This window comes from Podarcis gaigeae (assembly GCF_964106915.1).
Source record: "Podarcis gaigeae genome assembly, chromosome: 16".
NCBI lineage: Eukaryota > Metazoa > Chordata > Lepidosauria > Squamata > Lacertidae > Podarcis > Podarcis gaigeae.
This window is the reverse complement of record NC_139693.1, coordinates 17,071,879-17,092,927: the sequence shown is the minus strand read 5'-3', so window position 1 is coordinate 17,092,927 and position 21,049 is coordinate 17,071,879. Positions and strand designations below refer to the sequence as shown.

The window sequence follows — 21,049 nt, the reverse complement described above, 5'->3', positions numbered from 1 at the left end:
AGAGTGGAGGAAGAACACAGCCCTTGTGGCTGGTAGCCATTGACAGCCCTCTCCTTCATTAGTTTGTCTAATCCTCTTTTAAAGCCATAAGGTTGGTAGCAATCCCTGCCTCCTGTGGCAGAGAGTTCCATAGTTAAACCATGCGCTGGATTTTCTTTTATCTGTCCTGAACTTAGTGCGGTGAGAGAATCAGAATCAAAAATCAAAATGGTACAAGGACATTGCTTAATTTTGTTATCTATGGTTTTCTTTCTCATTTCTCTCTTTTACGTTTTACTCTTCTCTTTTGCTATTGGTTTTCGTTGATATATTTTTGTGTGTACTGTCATGGTTAAAAACGAAATAAATAGTTATTCACCAAAGGCAAAAAAGAAGCAAAACGATATTGACAGGTTGGAGCTGAAACCTAAAACAGCTTGTGATACTACAGAGTCGAATGTGAAAGCGCTGCATTTAGTGGCAATAAAATAAAATAGAAGGTGCATGTTTAGGATGAGGGAAGGAGACTTGGCCTGGCAGGAGCACAGCTAAGAAAGGACATGGGCATCTTAGCTGAATATCACCCAGCAGTGTGATTTGCCTGCTAAAAACACAAATGCCATCTTAAGGCTCCCAGATCACGGGAAGTGAATAGGAACAGGGCCTGGGGGTGGAAATGGCATGGGGCACCGATTTTGGTTAAACATTGGGGGAAACGTCCTAGTGGGAAGAGCTGTTGGAATAGTGGGGAGTACTCAAACACTGGAGCCAGACACTGGCTCCCACTCACCTGTTTGAAGCGGGGCAGCACTGTGGTGCGGTAGCCATGATAGATGTAGACTGCCCCCTGGTGGTTGTCCTCCAGCGGTGCGCCCACCACAACGTCATTATAGCTGTCGTGATTAAGGTCAGGGACAGCCAGGAGGGAGTAGCCAAAACGAGCGTCTTGAGGTTTTGGGTCGGCATGGAGGGTCCCGTTTAAAGACACAAGCAACTTCAGAAGAGAGAGAAAGGTTAAAATGGGAGGCACAGTGGAGCCGTTAGGCATTGGCTTCAGGATAGAAAACCCCCTCCCCCATAATGGTGTGCTGTGAAGCACTGTGAAGAAGGCTCAGGACTGAAGCACATGCAGAAGGTCCCAGTTTTAACCAGGGCATCTCCAGTTTAGAGGATCTCAGATAGCAGCTGAGAAAGATCCTTCTCTGCCTCAGATCCTGGAAAGCGAATTCTCAGCAAAGTACTGGGCAATCTGACCCAGGATAAAGCACCTATGCTCAGCCAACTAAAACATTGCAATGCTTTGGACAATGGCTCCCATCATCCCTGACCATTGGCCATTCTAGCAGGGGCTGATGGGAGTTGTAGTCCAAAACACCTGGGAGGGAAGGCATCCAGTTGGGGAAGGCTAAGTGCTGCAATACAAGTGTTGCACTTTTTGTTGCAGGATGAGGTTCCAGGTGGGTCATGTGACAGAAGAGCTTGAAATTTACTGGCTTTGTAAGCACCTCTCCCATGTGAAAAATATTTCTTTGCTCAGCAGAGGCCAGACTGGAAATGGCACAAACTTGGAAGGGAGTGGTCAGCCTTCCTGTTTACACTTGGGAGGAGAGAGTTTGGCAATTAGCAGTCAATGATAAGCTTACTCAAGAATGCAGGAGAGCCCTAATAAAGTTGTTCAAACTTGGTACCCATTCATCTGTTAGGTGACTGGGAACTTGCAGGAGGGACACTTCCTTGTCTACTTCATTGCCAGGATAAACTCAAATGTTAGGGAAATTTTAATGTTTGATGTTTCATTTTGTTTAATATTCTATTGGGAGCCGCCCAGAGTGGCTGGGAAAATCCAGCCAGATGGGCAGGGTATAAATAAATTATTATTATTATTATTATTATTATTATTAGTTGTTGTTGCTGCTCCTGTTCCTGCTGCTGTATTGTACTAATGTATTGTACTGCTGTATTGTATTAATGTATGATGATGGAGACATTGTCGTTTCCCATTGCTATTGTCTGTATTCTTGCCAACTGTTTATAGAAAACAACCAAAACAACAACACTCACCTGCCCCACTTTGTAGATGTAAACACGGCCTGTCTCTTTGTTCTGTGGGCCCAGGTACATGGGGGCAGCCACCAGCAGTACGTCCGTGATTCCATCTCCATTCACGTCCACCGGGCACATTTCACTGCCAAAGTAGGAGCCAATCTGCAGAGAAAGATGCCACCTGCTATGTCAGAATTGCACAAGTTCTTCTGCACTGGACATCAGTGCAATCCTGCATCTTAAGCCTGATTTTACACATTTCCAGATCTCAATAAAGAAAGATGCACCCCCAGACACCTAGATGCAAACTCACAGGTCCAGGGGGCAATTCCATGGCTATCTATCTATCTAATCTATTTTGTGTGGGGGGGGGGGGGGTCAGGCAAGACTCAGAATCTTGAGGAATTCAGAGTTTTCAAATACCTGCTCATTATACAGCACCACCTGCATTGATGGCGCTGTAGAAAAAAATTAATACATTCAGGTATTTACATTCAGGTGCAGAGGGGATTTCAGTTCAGCCCCCAATCCATAATGACCCCCACCACCCCCAACCCATCCTTGGCTGCTATAAATTGTGCTGGAAACCGCCTCCATCTAATTGGACCCCAAAGTTCTGCGTCACGAGTTCTAGTTGTGCCTGCAAAGATAGTGGAAGGCTTGCACCTCCCTCCCCTAAGGAGCAAGACCCCTAACCCCTGCCTCCTCCCACCATAATGAGTTTGGGACTCAGCCATAGCCAGCAGGTGAGGTTATATGAAAGGGAGGAGTGTCTCTGATCATGTGCAGACTGTCTTTTACTCTCTTCTCTCAGTAACTGCACACATATTCGGGAATGAAAGAACAAGGTTTCTAGGGATCAGCTACTATCATCTCCACTGCCCCAAAACCCACTTGGTCCCCAGTAAGGGCCTGGGAAATGGTTACGCTGCCATCACTGCTCATCTCAAACAGGATCACTTTCCCTTGTGCTTGAAGCGGGGGGCACCAGCCACATACAGCCCCTTCCCGTTCCTGAGCTTGATAGAGGAGACTGTGTATCCTGGGGAAGGAAACGAGAGAGAGAAATAATAAAGCTGTGCGGACTCTTGTTTTGCCCTGAACTAATTGGCTAGCTTTTCACTCACAGCCTTAAGTTTTTCTTTCTGCAAAATGGGAACAAGCACTGACTGGCCTCACACACTTGGTGAAAGGGGAAAGCAAAGGACTGCCTTGCTTTTATTCATCCTACATAAGCAAGTGGTTTAACAAACAAACAAAACAAGTGAATCTCACTTTAGTTTTCTATTCTGAACAGGAGCCATGCTTGAAACATGCTGGGATCATTTTATCGCCTTGATTTTGGAAACAAATAGCCATTGAGAATTGGGGAGATGGGGTGAAGAACAGGCCTGCCTACTGCCTTGACTATTAAATGAAGCCTCCATGTACAGGGCAAGTCTACCTGTAGATACCAGGGGAGGACTACTGGCTTCCTGACCTCCTTGTGGACTTCCCAGAGGCCTCTATGATGTTGCGCTAGAAGGACCTCCGGCCTGATCCTGCAGGTGGTCTGATTTTATCTTTGTGCCCTTTGTGGGTCTCCACTCTTTCCCTCCCTGTATAATGGGAAGCGGCATCCTTCCTTACCCAGATAGGCTGCGTGGTTTTTCAGCCTCAGGGGGAACTCCCTCTCAAAGGCCTCCCTTGGCGGGATGAGCCGCCCACTCCTGCTCTCCTTCAAGACTGCGCCATCCCAGTCATATGCCCCTACCATGCCAAAGAGGATCCCATCCTGCCAGGGAAACAAGCAGATACATAAGCAGTCCAGCCAGACAACACAAGAAAGACTGCAGTCGAAACCATTTGCCCCTGCCTTTCACACAGTGATACTAGAGGTAGCCAGCAGGGGGTGTACCATATGCTGTTGCACCATGACTCCCATGAGCCCCAAGCAGCAGTGGCCCCTGGGCAAGGGCTCATGGGAGATGGAGTCCAACAACCTTAGGAAGGCATCACATTGGCTAAACCTGGGCATGTCAGCTTACCCTCTGTGGTTCCCAAACTGTGGTCTGCGGACCAACAGAGAGACCCATGAACTTCATTCAGAGGTCTGTAAAAAATAATGGTGCCTGCAAATTCAACTACTCCAGTGCTTACCCAGGGTTTGGTTGCCTTGGACTGAAGGTCAACAACGGAGACTGTGGTGTCTTTAGGGTATACGATTGTATTTATGCATTTCTACAACCTGAGCATAGGATGGAGGGGCTCACAGCATTCGTACCCCAAGAGATCCTGCTTTCCTATTAGATTTCAAGGGAAGGCCCAAATCCAACACAGAGCACACACATCTCTGTGGATCCAGCTTCCAGCACCAGCCAAACTCTCACCCACAACTCCCTGCTTTGTCCTATCATTCCCCTTTCCTAGGATGCTGAGGTATCCAGCCTGGTGGAGTGAGACAAGTCTCACTATTTGTCTCTATGGAAACAGAGCTCACTTCTTGAAGATGTGAATGATGGGCTCTTAGCTGATTAGATAAGGCCTTTATCTTGACATGGGAACTGGCCTGCTCACTTCAGTCAGCTTTCTTCTATAGACTCTAGCCTTTGACACCCCGGATCCCAGATTTGGAAAGGATCTTAAGGGGTCATCCAGACTGAACCATCTGAAGCCCATAACATTACAAATAGAAGTCATACGGCATCTAGCATTACAAGAGCTACAAACAGGCAGAATAACCCTTAAGTGGCGAGGCCAAGAACCTCTGCAATTTTCAAATGGTCTGTGGGGGAAGGTTTGAGAACCACACTTTGCACCACAATGTGTCTCCTTACCTCAAGGAGGTGCATAGAGAAGCCAATCTGAGACATTTCCAACTCGAATGAGCTGTATTCACGGGTCCCTGAGGAGAATGGGGGGGGCGGGGGGAGAAGAAATCTGTTAATAGTTGTACACCTCTTTGGGTATTTTTTTTTAGTAGAAAAGCAACAAAGTACTAAGATAAATACAGTAGGCAGATTGATAAATGAACAAGGTGTGCTCTGTTTGCTGAAACAGCAGGTGAGCACTGACAGGGAGGGAGGGAAGGGGCTTAATCTGCCCTGCCAATTCTCCATTGTGAATGCCCTCCTTTATGAGATTTACCCAAATCTCCCTCAGCAGAGAATCTTGTGCCCATTGCTTGTCTGGTATCACCACACAGCTTTTGGCAAAGGAAGGCACTATTTTAATTCCTCCACAGTGCTCCCAATGTTCTATTGCTCTAGGGCACTGCGGGAAATTAAAATGAAGGGTCACCTGACACTGACTGTGGCCACTACCGTGTAAGCCCAACAGGGGGCGCTATTAGTGCAGAAGAGGGCACCAGTGCTGAGGGCCCTTAAGGTTCGAGCCAGCACTGTGCCCCACTCACACTGAGGTTTACAAAGGACAGCTGGGAACTTGTTATGAGGGAGGTGTTAGAGAGTTTCCTACCAACACTTCTTCTGCACTCCATTTTGTTTAACTTTCATAAACCACAGGGAATCTGGTGGTAGCCTCCCCCCTTTTTCACTCTTCCCCTTCTCAAACCTTCAAGGCTAAATATCCTGTCCCCTAAGGCATCCACAATATCGTTCAGGGCCGCCTCATCTGTCACGTTGAAGAAATACTTCTCATCAGGGTCGCTGGCAATGTATTTAATCTCGTTGATGAAAGAGTCTGGGTCTTTCTGCCGCCGAATGTAGTGCCCCAACACCTGAGGGAACAAAAGCCATTTTTCAAAAAATGTTTGAGGTGCAAGAAGTGCTCATTATGACAACTAAGGGTGTAAGAGAATTCCGCAGAAAATGGAAACGGGAGCAGAAAATTGCCCACTTTGCTTATTTGTTTGATGTCTGGAACGGGAATCAATCCAGAGGATACGACTGGTATTCACTGTTGTTGTTGATTTCAGTCCACAAACAATTTGCAGTTGGTTACATTTCCCTCACCACCACCATTTGCATTGTGCTTCCTCTGCACTGAAATGAATGAGGTGGAATAACGTAATTTATGTCGCCATGGTGGACAGTGAGATGAATAATGTCGTTTTTAGGAAAGGGTGGACTGCAGCAGAATAGAAACAGGGCTGCATGGGAGGAAAACAGGGTGGGACAGAAAGCAACGCCCTTCTTACCTCCCCACTTGAAACTCACCTGAAAATATTTGGGTGGGTGGGGGATGAATACAATAGTGGGGACCAAGAGAGGGCAATACAAAAGGATTCAAGCAATAGATTCTGCTAGTTATCTCAGAAGACCATGTCAACTTCCGCCTCTTTCACACTGAAATCATTAAATATATAAATTTGCAGCTCCTTCATATGCAAGTTGGAATGAACCAATATTAAATATAGTAATGAAGCCATTTAGCAATAAAGCCCTTATTACCTGTCAAGGTGGAAGGAAGCTAGACATGGAATCATGGCAGAAGAAGCTGCTTTGAACTCTTTTTTCACATGGCACCTCTCTCAGCCCTTGCTCACTCTCTTTTTCACACGCATGCACACCCACATCACTGCCGCCACCCAAAAGCCTCCTGGCACCAGCGCATGCTCACTGCAATGGCGTAGCGTGTCACGTTCCGTTTCTCACACTCTTCCAGGGCGTCTTGGAGTTCTTCGCCATCGTGGGACTCCCCGTCAGTCACCACAATCATCAGTTTGGTGGCTCCCTCTCTCCCGCCTCTTTCTGGGCTAAAGGCCTCTGTGCTGAAGAGAGAAACAAGAGGTGAGGAGGGAGGATAACCAAAATGCACTCCTGTTCTGAGAATGGCGTTTCTTGGAGACACTGGCAGTGGGCAAGATTTTGTGTGCCATTCAGACCAGCACCAATGGAAGCCTAACAGATCCAACTCACCAGAGCACCACCTGCCAGGATGTTCTCCTGCACAAACCATGTTGAAATGCAGGAGAACTTATTTATTTACTTACTGCTTTTCCTTCCTATCTTTCCTCCATGGTGTTGCACAAGGCTCTATACCACCGGTCCTGAAAGAGCTACATTGGCTCCCAGTACATTTCTGAGAACAATTCAAAGTGTTGGTGCTGACCTTTAAAGCCCTAAATGGCCTCGGCCCAGTATACCTGAAGGAGCGTCTCCACCCCCATAGTTCTGCCCGGACGCTGAGGTCCAGCTCTGAGGGCCTTCTTGCGGTTCCCTAACTGTGAGAAGTGAGGCTACTGGGAACCAGGCAGAGTGCCTTCTCGGTGGTGACGCCCGCCCTGTGAAATGCTCTCTGATCAGATGTCATGGAAATAAACAACTATGTGACTTTTAGAAGACATCTGAATACAACCCTGTTTAGGGAAGTTTTTAATGTTTGATGTTTTATCATGTTTTTAATATTCTGTTGTGAGCCACCCAACCAATTGTTGTTGCTGTTGTTGTTGTTGTTATATCCTCACAACAACCCTGTGAGGTAGGTCAGGCTGAGAGACGCTGCATCCATACACACCAAACCATCGGAGCTCATTCAAAACACAACACACACACCCCAATAAAGCCACTTGCTTCTTTGCAAAATGCCTCTTTCGACGTGAGCTGGGTTCCTGCTTGTCTGTCTCTGTCAGGATCAAGAGACACACACACACACACACACCAGGCTTTGTGGATGGCAGACGCTGTCCTAGTTTCGAGCCCCTCCTGGCGGCTGATGTTTTTGGCGGCTTCAATGACCTCCTCTGCTGTTTGGTAATCCTTCAGAGTCCATTCGTGGACAGCAACCTCGCTGTACTGCAATACCCCAACCTACAAGGAGAGAAAGGTTTGCTTGTGTGTTTTTTTTTCCTTTCCCCTTTTTATTATTACAAAGAAAACAAGAAAAGTGACTGTAAGAGAACACATCATTGGGTTAAGAAAAAGAAATACACACCAGGCTGGCATAATTCAAAATATAAAGATGAGGAGGATTTTAAACATAGAATAAAATAAAACCATGCATGCTGTGGGTGGAAAGAATCTTAAAGAGGAATTGCATCCTATATTATTGGATCAACCAAATCCATTGATAAGCAGAGAGAGGGGACAGACCATGTTATTGCTTATTGACATATTGACATATGTAATAAAATAAAGCGAGACCTCTACAAATTTATCTCTTCTACATTGTCCCCTGGAAACCTAACTCGCAGGCTTGTTGTGGGAAATAAATGTGGGGAGGGCAACCATCTACACCACCCTGAGCTCCTTGGAGGAAAAAGGTGGGATATAAATGAAAGAATAATAATATATCTGTGTTGCATGTACGTCTGTGTGTGCATTATTATGTTTTGGAGCTAATTGTTATACTGCAGTTAAGGGTCAAGACTGCAGTAAGGATCACCAAGTAAAATGTGAAAGAGCTTCATAAGTGATAAGCATTCATGCTACATGAATGATAAGAATGATATTATTATAAAGGAGAGCAGCTGATACAGGCTACCTGGCTGTTAGTGTGACCCAGTGGAGAGGGCAAGGAGGGGGAAACTGCAAGGGGCAGGGTGAGGTAGAAATTCTGCAGAACTCAGTAAGACTAGTGTTACTACGTAAGGGGGCTGTCTGGCCACAAAACTGGATTCAGGAGAAAACCTAACACTGACGGTTAAGAGTGAAAAACAACTCTAGATAAGGTATAAGGAGGGCTCTGCACATACAGCAAAAACTTGAGGAAGTGTTTTCAAGGACTGTGATTGGAAGAACAGATAGTGTGGTACTCAGGCGGCAGAAGGTTGGTTGATTGGAAAATAACTGGCCAAGATGACATATATTTTGCCCATCTAGGATGTGTGCTAATGGAAATGCTTCCACAGGCTATTTTGGATTCTATCCTGTAATGCAATTCTGAATAAGTCTGACTAACTGAGAACTTTGTGTGAACCAAAAAAAAAAAGGAGGAAAAAAGGTTATTTATGTATGCCACTACTGCGGCACATGTTTTGCTAGCCCAAAAGTGGAAAAACAAGTGAGGTCCCAACTAAAGAAGAATGGCAACTTAAGCTGGCAGAATATGCGCAGCTTGCAGATTTAACATACAGAATAAGAGAGTAAGAAGACCCTTATTGAATATATGGGGGGAAATTGTATACACTTGAAAACGTTGGCAGCGTTAAGATAAATTCAACAATGTAAATAAGTTTTGATGGATGTAATAATAGAATACTGAATGGCTTAGTTTTTGTAAAATATGCAGGGATTTATGATATTGTCAGGGGCTCAGGAGCAGAGGCACAGGGAAGAGAGGAAATGGAGAGTGAAGGGGAAGAATCTGAGGGCAGCGTAGGAGAAGATGACAGTGGCCCAAGAGATTCCATGAGCCTCTCCAGCGAATCAGAAGATTCACAGAAGGGGGCGCCGGTGGCCAGGGCAAGGGGGGTCCCAAGGGGGACACTCCAGAAGCAAGGGGCCAGCGGGGACTCCCAGAGCAGCAGTTGGAGATCAGGACCAGTTTCCCCACCAGAGCGTAGTGGGGGGGAAGAGTCCCAGGTATCGGGGCCAGCATCTTCCCCAGCAGGGAGAGAAGATGAGTCAGGGCTGACCACGCCTCCATCGGAGAGTCAGGGAACGGAGGGGAGGTCAGGTCCAGCTAGCCTCCCGGAAGAGGGAAGCAGCGACAAAAGCAGTGTAACGGTCAGCAGGAAGGTCACTGGGTTGGCGCGAGCGCCAAGTTCAAATGTACAGGCGCGCGGGACAGCAGAGAACCCGGATTGGGAACCAGGTCCTAAAGCCCGCCGGAGGCAGGGGGAGGAGTCAGGGGACTCAGCGTCAGAAGAGTCCAGAAAGGGGAATGCCCTAGCGGACAGGAGGACCCAGAGGAGGAGAGAGCAGAGGAAGAGGTGGAGCAGGGCTAGAGTCTTAAACTGGTGTCAGAGGGGAGGAGATTCAGACGGAGCTTCGGCGGTCTAGGGTTTAAGACGTAGAGCTGCGCGCCACGGTTTTGAAATAGAGACTGAACTTCAATAAAGACTTTTGTATATAACAACGACCTGGCGTTGGTCCTCTGTGAGCTGGGACTTCAGGCAGCTCTGACAGATATGCAAAACGAACCATGGAAAGAGAAGAAGGGAAGTCACTGATCTTTTAAGGATGTTTAAATGAGTATTTTAAATTGTAAAACGGAAAATTTAATAAAAATTATATATAAGGAAAAAATTTAAAAAGAGTGTTTGGTGTGAGCCTCTGTACTGAACCACAAAGGGAATTTTCTCTTTCCCCCCTCCCAGCCCATCAGATGTCCCTGAACTACAGATCCCATCACACACACCCCGGCTATTGCCCATGCTGACTAGCAGAGCTTCTGGGAGTTGGAGTCCGAAACATCTGCAACAACAAAAGGTGTGTTTTGCTTGGGGAACTGCCATCCGCTCCCCTTCTTGCCAACCCTTCCTTAGCCTCGGAGAAGGTTTTCGCGCTCATGCTGACTCAGCAGAGAGCCCCTCTGCGGCTCACAATGAGGCTACACAGAACCAGGTCCCCTTCCCTCCCTCTCCCTGTTTTCTTTAAGCTTCCTGTTTTCCACAGGCTGGGGTTTTGAAACGTCCCACGCCTCTGCCCTGGCACAGGCTCCATCCTGCAGCAGCAACGGAGATCGGGGAAAAGGTCAAGCGATACCCCAGCACGTGCTGCTAACAGGCCAAGGAGAAATAAAGTATTTAGGGGTGAACTACAGAACGTGGCCACACTCTGAGAGTCACACATGGCCATTAGGGGCACATTCCATTTAATTTATGGTTCCCCCTTTTTTTGCATTAATTAAAAGTTGGGGCGATTTAAGTTTTTGCATGGATATATTTTTTTAAGAGTTTGGATTTGATATCCCGCTTTATCGTTACCCGAAGGAGTCTCAAAGCGGCTAATATTCTCCTTTCCCTTCCTCCTCCACAACAAACACTCTGTGAGGTGAGTGAGGCTGAGAGACTTCAGAGAAGTGCGACTGGCCCAAGGTCACCCAGCAGCTGCAGGTGGAGGAGCGGGGAATCGAACCCGGTTCACCAGATTATGAGTCCACCGCTCTTAACCACTACACCACACTGGCTCTCAAGTTTTTGCATGGATGAAGTGGAGGAGATATCAAACCCTGGCACAGTTCCTTGTCAATTCTGGAGATTTTCTCCTTCTCTCACAACACTAGAATTCATGGACATACAAGGAAACTGAATGTTGGAGGGCTCAGGACAGAGAAAGAATGGATTTTTTTTACACAGTGCATAGTTAAACTATGAAAATCCTCCTGCAGGAGGGCATGTCGGTCCCTATCTTAGATGGCTTTAAACAGGATTAGACAAATTCATGGAGGATAAAGCTATCAATGGCTGCTAGTCATGATGGCTATGCTCTGTCTCCACAGTCGGAGGCAAACTGCAGGAGGGGAGAGTTGTTCTTGTGCTCGGATCCTGCCTGAAGGTTTCCCACAGGCATCTGGTTGGCCACTGTGAGAACAGGATGCTGGGACTCTGGTCTCATCCAGAAGGGTTCTTTTTATGTTATTATGTGTAGAGTAATTGAGTTATTGAAAGTTAAAATTCTGCTCAGAAACAGTAGTGGATATATAACTGAGAAGGTGGCTTTGCATGCCAAGGTTTCCTTCTGTTTCCGAGCTGAATTATTATACACAAACTTGACATTGCGTAGCTTAAATATCAAATGATGGCTGTTGTTAAGACCAGCCATCTGAACAAATACATTCCACACACACACACACAAAATGGTTTTCCCAAACTCTTCATATGGGGTATAATATTTATATGCAACCTAGCCTTCAAAAAGGTGAGCATTGCTTAATGGCAACAAATTAAATATGGTCAAAATTTCAAAATTACTAGAAGCAGCAGATTGCCACCATCATAATCTGGGTCAGCGAAATCTAGGTTCTCTGACACTTGAGTATAGCAATGGATGTTCTGAGTTTACATTGTGAAACGTAAGATCTTTTCTTGCAGGATTTGCTCTGGCTGCCAATTTACTATCTGGCCAAGTTCATGGTGTTGCCACTAACATGTAACGTACACTTCTGGTCCAGCTTACTTGAGGGACCGGCTTATCCCTTATACACCCAGCAGATGGCAACAGTCTGCAGGAGAGTTTATCTTTCAAGATCCAAAGATCTCAGAAGCCTGCTCTGCCGTAAACTCAGAGCAGGGCTTTTAGTGTGGCTGCCCCTGTCCTTTGGAACAGCATCCCTGCCCATTAGACTATAAGCTTGTGAGTAGGACTATGTTGCTTTATTCATCTACAGTGCCTAGAAAAATATAGGGTGTAAGAATACCAATAATAATGACTAGTGGTGTTGATGGTAATAATGCCTTGCCCTTGGCTTTGGCCCAGCACAGCTTCCTTCTCATCATGCGTGAGTCAGGGAAACGGTCCAAGCAGAGTGTCTAAGCGTTTCCTCAGCCAACATAGCCGGAGGATGTGGGGAGGAAGCCAAGCAGACTCTCACAGGGATGTCTTGGGTGGCTCTCAACCCTCTGCCCCTTTTAAAACAAGTCACACTGTATACTGGCCTTTCCTGACCTGCTGCCCTCCAGATGTTTTGGATTTCAACTCCCAGCAGACCAGCAAGCACAGAATCTTCAAGAACCGCCCCCCCCCATCAAATCTCTAGTTTGCAACAGTGATATTGCCTTATAAAATTTTTCCACAGTGATTTTGCCCTGTGAAAGCTGATTTGGAATAAGTAAGTTACTGTGAAGCTAAGTTATCAAGAGGAGAGTTAAATGAGTGGAACTGAGTGGTCCCATATGTTTACTGAGCGCTAGAAGCTGACGGTTTTGCAGTTGATTGTGTGAAGCTGCAGAATGACTATTTAACAAATAATGGAAAGAAACAATACAGTGGTACCTCGGGTTAAGTACTTAATTCATTCCGGAGGTCCGTTCTTAACCTGAAACTGTTCTTAACCTGAAGCTCCACTTTAGCTAATGGGGCCTCCTGCTGCTGCCGCGCCGCCGGAGCACGATTTCTGTTCTCATCCTGAAGCAAAGTTCTTAACCTGAGGTACTATTTCCGGGTTAGTGGAGTCTGTAACCGGAAGCATATGTAACCTGAAGCGTATGTAACCTGAAGCGTATGTAAGCCGAGGTACCACTGTAATTTATAAATTGAAGTGTAGCTTAGTATATGAATAGGTAGCCAAGCCTATACTGCAATTTCAAATATATTTTTTCCATCATATATGTTTGGATGATCATTTAAAAACTCATTTCAAACAAAATAGCAAACTCACTTGGATCTGCTCTGGATCGATGAAAAATTTGCTAAGGATGTTGCTAAGAAAGTTCTGCACCTCGTACCAAGGATAAATGCTGTTGGAACCATCCAGAACAATTATTATGTCCATGTAAGTTGAGCATCCTGTATGTAATTGAAAAGGCAGAAAGTTAGGCAATGGCAAAGGAGGGTTGTTTTTTTCAGGGGGGATAGTGGCAGGCAAATATGTTTTTCTCCAAAAAGCTGGGACTAGCAAGATGACCCATTTATGGGGAATGGGCAACTTCCAAACATATACACACCCCTCTCCTCCTTTACAAAATCCCTAAACTGGATTTTGACCAGGCCACGCTCTTAAAATAGGGGTCTGCTCTCTGTAAAATATGGCACACGGCCCCACTAGCCTGAAGTGATTCAACAGAGGCCTAAGGCTGCCACCTCAGTGAGTCCATGGAGAAAAGTCATTGGCACACGATGCATGACTGATGTCCCAACACGACTTTCCAGAGCCTGAGTCATGTGGAATCATTGCAATGAGTTCTTCTGGGCCTGCAGGCTGAAGGAAAACACTAACCTTGCGGGGCGGGGGGGGGGGCTTAAATGCTCACAGTGGTTCCTGCATTTCAAATCACTAAAACACCCAACAGCTTTTAACACAGGAAGCTGCCATATATTCAGTCAAACTGCTTGTTCAGACCAGCCTACTCTGGGAGGCAGCAACTCTCTCCAGGATTTCAGGTAGATAAAGGCCCTCCTTGAGAGCCAGTGTGGTGTAGTGGTTAAGAGCAGTAGACTCGTAATCTGGTGAACCGGGTTCGCTTCCCCACTCCTCCACATGCAGCTGCTGGGTGACCTTAGGCCAGTCGCACTTCTCAGAAGTCTCTCAGCCTCACTCACCTCACAGAGTGTTTGTTGTGAGGGAGGAAGAGAAAGGAGAATGTTAGCCGCTTTGAGACTCCTTAGGGTAGTGATAGAGCGGGATATCAAATCCAAACTCTCTTCTTTCTTATCATCACCTGCTACCTTAAATGCTGCAACAAGAGGGTGCCGTATTGGCTAGCCCAGAGCACTTCTGAACATGTGCAAAATGGCATTTCCCTTTCTCCTGGACCAACACAACTATTTCTGAGGGACTTGGGAGTAGAGAGAAGAAGGGCTTCCAGCCGCGGCCCTCAATGCTGGCCGCTTTAGAAATCTGACACACCATGCCAAAACTTACTCTGAGCTGTTGGGGCGATGTTTTCCGTCAGGCGGAAGTTCTCATCCACGCTGGTGCAAATCCCGGTGCTGAACATGGACGTGCCGCATTCCTGGGACCACAGGGGGGCACAGGCCTGTCAAGAGAACCGGACATAAGAACCTGCCCAGCCACACTGGAGAGAAGATGCAAACTGGTTTAAGTGGATTGTTGCTGCCAGACTTTACTGAGCTAGATAGACCAACGGTCTGACAGCTTCCTGTTCTCTTTTGCCAGACAATTCTTAGCATGTTCAGAAACTGAGACAGTTTTGGGTACAATCAGGAGGGGTTAAAAGTGTGTGGTACTGCCCCCTGTGGGCAGTGGGGATTACCTGGGGGGGAGCTAAGAGGCAAGGGGGCAGTGGGGGGGGCGCTGGAGGTGTCAATGACTCTCAGACTTTGAAAAGCTGGTATCACTGGATTAAGTTAATCCATCTTGTTGAATTCATTAAACTACCATACTTTTCTGTGTATAGGAAAAGGGACCCCTGACTATTAGGTCTAGTCATGACCGACTCTGGGATTGTGGTGCTCATCTCGCTTTATTGGCCAAGGGAGCCAGCATACAGCTTCCGGGTCATGTGGCCAGCATGACTAAACCACTTCTGGAGAACCAGAGCAGCGCATGGAAACACCATTTACCTTCCCGCCAGAGCGGTACCTATTTATCTACTTGCACTTTGACGTGCTTTCGAACTGCTAGGTTGGCAGGAGCAGGGACCGAGCAACGAGAGCTCACCCCGTCGCGGGGATTCGAACCGCCAATCTTCTGATCGGCAAGTCCTAGGCTCTGTGGTTTAACCCACAGCGCCACCCGCGTCCCGACCTTCCGTGTATAAGACTATTTTTTTTACTCTAAAATAATGTTCAAAACCTGGGCTCATCTTATACACGGATAGTATCTCCCCGCCCCCCATTTTCTTAAACCAAATTCCCCCAAAATAGGGGGTGTCTTATACATGGGGGCATCTTATAGACAAAAAAATACGGTAAATAGTTTTAACTGGATTTTGAATAAATGTGCAGCTAAGGGCTCATCCACAATTACCTTTTGCCCTGTGCTTCCTAGGCACAGGTCTGTGGTTTAAAGTGCTGTGTCCGAACACACACACACACGACACTTTCCTCGTGAAAACCCACTGAATCGGAATATGCGGCAATTTGGGTTTTCCACTTTAAAGTGCAGAGCTGTTTTGTGGCACAAAATCAAGTTTGGATGACCCCTAATTGTTACTGTTTTGAATTTTATTGTGTTATCACCTTCCTTAGTGAATGGTGCTTTTTTTTAATAGAGTACGGGACACCGGGGTTGAGTTTAGGGAACCAAAGTGGAAATAGCCCAAACAGGTTTGGGAATTTCTGGTTTAAAAGCCAGTTCTTGCACCAGTGACACGGATTAAAAAAACAGGGCTTGTCCCCAATAAAGAGGGACAGCTGGCACATATGTAATTCATTATACAGGCTGTGGAATTCCAAGTTTCCCAGTGCAAAAGTTTTGAATATTTAGTTATTCATTCCATTTTTTCACAGGTCCCATCTCAGGAACCCTTGTCAGGGCTGCGGGACTCAGCCCCATTACCAACAACTGCAGCTCCCCTGTGTTCATTTGCTGCTTTGAAAGGCTGTCCTGCTCAACCCGCTTTCTTTCGGGGCCTCGCTGCCCTCAGGCCAGCTTCAAACAGATGCTCACGCGGGCTTTGAGAGTAAACAAGAGCCTCACCACAAAAATGCCAGCCAGCCAAGCAGCAGCTAACGGCCTCCTCTGCTTGCAGGGAACGCCCAGCCAAGCTGCCCTAGATACCAGCCACAGCCTCCCTGGCCAGCTGTTCAGGGAAGGAATTAAGCTCCTTTGGGTGTGCCATCGTTGGCTGCAGCTGTGATCTTTACAGGCACACCTCCATTAAAGAAGGGGCCCCCCACCCCGCTGTTACTTGCAAGTTTTTGGCAGGCAGAAACATGACAAGCAGAGTTTTCACAATCTCTGCCTTTCCATCAGGGGCCACGTTTGAGACTCTGCACAATGGTTCTCCCAGGTTGCCGGTTTCTCGTTTTCAAGGCCACGATCCTCCTACACATTAAATCCCCTTGCTTAGTGGGAATTAAATGGGTTGTTTGTCCATTGACAACAACGGGCTTGTTGTTAGTCATGTGACAATAAAATTGCCGTAGCTATCATGAGACACGACAAAATAACCACAATAAGTATTCTTGAAATACACTACTTTAAAAAATATAAATAGATCCTGACTATACCCAAGGCAACATTTTTGTCAATCTTGCTCCATTCTGCTACTGAATTGCCTTGCCTGTTGATTTTCAGCACACCCCACGGCTCCTAAAAGACATAGGGGCTTTGCTGAGACTGGAGGTGGGGTGAATGGGAACACTACCATCAAAATCCCTAATTTTTGTTTCTTCACTCTGCTTTTCCAAAACACACCCTGCATCCTGTTTGCAGGATGCAAGCATGCACTTCTTTCTTCCCTAGTAAATGAACTGTTCTATGTCTTTTCATTATCTTTGGTAAAAATGACAAAATGTTTTTTGCAAAGCCAGGTTGCAAAACCCTCCGGCTACCACAAATTCAGTGCTTGAAGCATTGTATGCAAGGAACGGGACCAGCCTCTTAACTGAAGACTGATGGAGATATCATATATAAACTGATGCCCCAGATGCATGTGAATCTATCCCCCAAAAGGCAAAATACACATACCAAAATAAATGAAAGACAGACCAAAATGGCAGACACCCCCTCTTTCAAATAAACAAACAAAACTTCATTTTAGAAATAAAATATGGGGCCATGTGGGGGACCCTAGCCTTACGGTTCACCTGGCTTCCATTGAAATAATAGCAGCCTTTCCTAGATCTCATTTTTGTGCATCTGTCTCTGTTTGTGTTTTCAATTTAAATACAGAAAAAGACACCGCAAATATTGCTCACCACAAACCCGTCATCTTTGTTGGCCACAAGCGACATTCCAAAATGCATGTTTTTGATTTGCCTGGAGTTGTTCTGCAGGGCCATGTCACCTAATTTTAGTTCACAAGAGGCCAGCAAGAGGGTGGGGGAGGAAGAGAAGTAAGAAGAGGAAGTGGAGGGGGGGGGGAAGGACACATACAAAAATATGAGCCTGGCATCGGATCATGGCTGGGACTGGAATGAGAGGTAATAGCTACCCTGTACATTAAAACCCTCTTCCGTGATGTACGCCTGCCCTTGCCTCCCCCAAACCCTCCATGAATTCTGCTGCAAGACTCAGGATCATACCCGATTTATTTTTTTATTAAGGATGGTCACAGAAGGGTACAACAAGCCCTAAATCAGGGAACCTGACAATAAATCCAACAGTGAGCTGGTCCTGCTGTCTCTGCTCCATCTCCCTTCCAATTCCACAATTCTATGAGTCTATGAATCCAGGGACACAGTGCCAGCATGAAAAGACCATGTGTGCTTAACCCTCATGGAGACTTTGGACCAGTCACGGCCCACTCAGTGCCCAATTGCTCGCCCAGTCTCTTGAGGCTCAGAAGCTCAACTTTTCAAATAGCTGTATTTGTCCCTCTCTTCAAAAAGGAAGCACAGGGGGGTGTCAAGGCTTCCAGGAATCCTATCCCTCTCACGGTGGGAAGCCAAGAAGCGGAAAAACACAAAGAATTCTTACCAAGTAGTTTATTCAATATTCACAGAGAGAGAGAAAGGAACGCGGTCTCTCTTAGTTAATGGCATTGCTCCAAGTCCCACCCCCTCAGTCCCTCCTATTCTACATCCCCCCTGTGCTGGCTGATCTGTGCTTTCTGCCTCTGAGTTTTCTGTTCTATTACTCTCAAGGCACGCCTTGTTCTGGGAAAAGGGGCGTCAGGAATACTTTCAAGAGACACTTCAGTCTGTTAGCTGTCTATCTGCCGCTGCTCTCCCAATATTTCCTAGCTTCTCCCCCCTGCAGCCCAGTGGCGTAGCGTGGGTTGTCAGCACCCGGGGCAAGGCAAGTAATCTGCGCCCCCTAACCCGTGGATTTGCGCCGCCTAACCCGTGGATTTGCGCCCCCTAACCCTAACCCCCAGATGTTGCGCCCGGTGCGGCCGGCCCCCCCTGCACCCCCCACGCTACCCCACTGCTGTAGCCTCTGAACTATGACCTTCTGCAAACCACTGTTCTAAATCTATACTGTCCTCCTCTTCTAGGGAAGGTGCAGGAAGGGGGGGGGCAGTTCCCACAATTTCTCCTCAGTCCAGCCCCTGACTCCCCAATTTTTGGAATATCTTAGCTTACCTGCTGTGCCTCATAAACTTGCAACTTCTAGACTCATTTTTGGGACACTGTGCTAACTTATTGAATAAAACCTTTAAGCCATCCAATCCCAGCAACAGTATGAGTTCTGAAACTGATGGGGCAGAGGCAGGGCAAGTACTTCTCAGCAATGATGTCAATACCTACCTATGTTGACTTTGGCGCACGTTGAGTTGTTCCTCTCTCCCACAATGCACTTGTAAATGTCACCTTTTCTGTCATCTGCCGTCCCATCCCAAGGTGCCCCCACCAGCATCCTGTTGAGATTTCTTTATTTCATTAAATGTATAAACCACTTGACTATAAAAAGAAAAAGAAAACTCAAAGCGGTTTACAAAAAAAAAATCAATAAAACACAGTTTAAAAGAGCCATTCATAACATTCAAATAATAATTAAAACCAATGGTAAACTAAAAAAACCACATGTCAACATTCTGGATAGGCATGTCTAAACAAAAATGTTTTCAGCAGGTGCTGAAAATCCTGCCTGATGCCATTAAATGATTTAAAAGTCACAATAACATGAAACCATGCCAATATTTGTATATTGTTTTTTGGAGTATTGTGGCATAATTTTGCAGGTAAAACACGGTTCTTTGCAACGGGAGTTTCACATGGAATTAGGAGCCATGGGTTCATGTCACTGATTAATTCCCTGGCTTTTAAGGGTTATAAAAACACTGTCAATTGCTGCTCCCCATGTAGCTTTTTAGGAGCTGCCCCAGAAAAGAGGAGATGGAGGCAGCAGTGGCCCTATCTAGCAAGTAGCCATCCCCCTCTATTCTAGCACTTTATCTGTAAAAGGGTAGAGTGAATGTGCTGCATTACCTCACAGGATTGTTGTGAGGGAAATCACATCTTGCAAAAAAAGACGAAGAGTAGTTTGGATTTTTTTTTTAAGCACTGTATTACTATTACTGTACTGAAAACTAGATGATGAACTGTGAAATTTGGCAGGACAGAGTTGGATGGAGGTTTGTGCAGGAGAGAGAAAGGAAGGGAAAAGAAGAGGGAGGCCCATTTCTCTGCATTTCCTTCCTCCTCCTCACTTTCCCCTCTCTCATTCCTCCCCCCACCCTTCATTTTGTCCATCCCCTTTCCCAGGGGGTCCCAAAAACTGTTCTCACCACCTCATCTACTCACTCAATGTGTCTGGAAAGAAGGTGGAGAAAGGAAAGGGAGGCATCCCTAATACATTACTGGCACCCCACCCCCCCCAAAGTGTTGGCTTTGGAGAACCCAGTTCTTGGTTTGGGGGCGGGATCCGACACGCTGCCCCACTTTCTCACTGAAGCCAGTCCCCCCAAGCTCATGAGCCCCATTGCCCACTCTGAGATGCCTTTTCCATGGGAAACAGAATGATCATGTTAAGCTTTGCATCTGATTCCTGGATTCATCATCGCCAGCAAGATCACAGATTCCTCCTTCATTCTGGTAATACGATAGAAATATATTATGGGGAAGTAGGGCATTCCCCACAGTTTTCCTCTGAAGGTGCTGCTTGGGATTTAGCCTATGTAATGGTTGTGAGGGGTTACTTGTGCGTAAATTGCCTTCGGTTTAGTTAGCTTGCTTGCCCAACCATGCTTAGGGTCTGAGCTCGCCCTCCGTGACCTGTTAGTCACTTGCAGAATCCGTCAGTGGGCGTTTCTGGAACCTCTTCCAGCATAAAAGCTGTTTGACCCCGAGTCTCCTCCTATGTTCCCTGCGCGGAACGCGTCTGCGCAAGTAAGGGGAAGGCAGGGGCGTGCCAGCGCTCTCTCCACTAGTTTCGGGGGAAGGGTCTTGGAGCCCTGTCACCAATTCCTCCATCTCCCTCTCTTCTCTATTGGTGTTACCCTGAATTCCTTCCCCCCTGCTGGTCCCCTCTCCGGCATCGCTCGGGAGCCCTGCCTCCGCTTCTCGCTCTGATGTCAGTTCCCTGACAGCCTATCACCCCAATGTTCTACCATATTACAATATCTGGAGGTATCAAAAGATGCAACTGTGTGTCAGCCCCACTCCTCATCAGTGAGATGAATTCAGCAGGCCAGGTTGCCCCCAAGATGGTTTGAGTATATAACACCAATCCCCCACATGATGATCAAGGGTCTGGAAACTAAGGCTCATAAGGAGCACTTGAAGGAACTGGGTGTGTTTAGCCTGGAAAAGAGGAGACAGAGAGGAGATATGATAGCCATCTTCAAATATCTTAAAGGGCTGTCATCACAATGGAGGCGAGAGCATGCTTGTTTTCCCCCACTCTGGATGGTCGGACTTGAACCAATGGCTTCAAGTTGCAAGAAAGGAGATTCCAACTAAAAATTCGTAAA

General features: G+C 46.6%; 1 protein-coding gene across 1 annotated transcript in view; it reads right to left on the bottom strand.

The window, feature by feature from the left end:
* The window catches only part of ITGA10 (integrin subunit alpha 10), a 55,181-nt gene that overhangs the window by 16,222 nt on the left and 17,910 nt on the right, over positions 1-21,049 (bottom strand). The window contains 13 exon segments of the mRNA XM_083716625.1: positions 770-973; positions 2,041-2,184; positions 2,917-2,981; positions 2,984-3,064; positions 3,652-3,796; positions 4,839-4,906; positions 5,575-5,740; positions 6,583-6,733; positions 7,624-7,772; positions 13,225-13,352; positions 14,428-14,542; positions 17,391-17,479; positions 18,885-18,994. Of these exon segments, the coding sequence (XP_083572751.1) occupies positions 770-973; positions 2,041-2,184; positions 2,917-2,981; positions 2,984-3,064; positions 3,652-3,796; positions 4,839-4,906; positions 5,575-5,740; positions 6,583-6,733; positions 7,624-7,772; positions 13,225-13,352; positions 14,428-14,542; positions 17,391-17,479; positions 18,885-18,994 (1,615 nt within the window).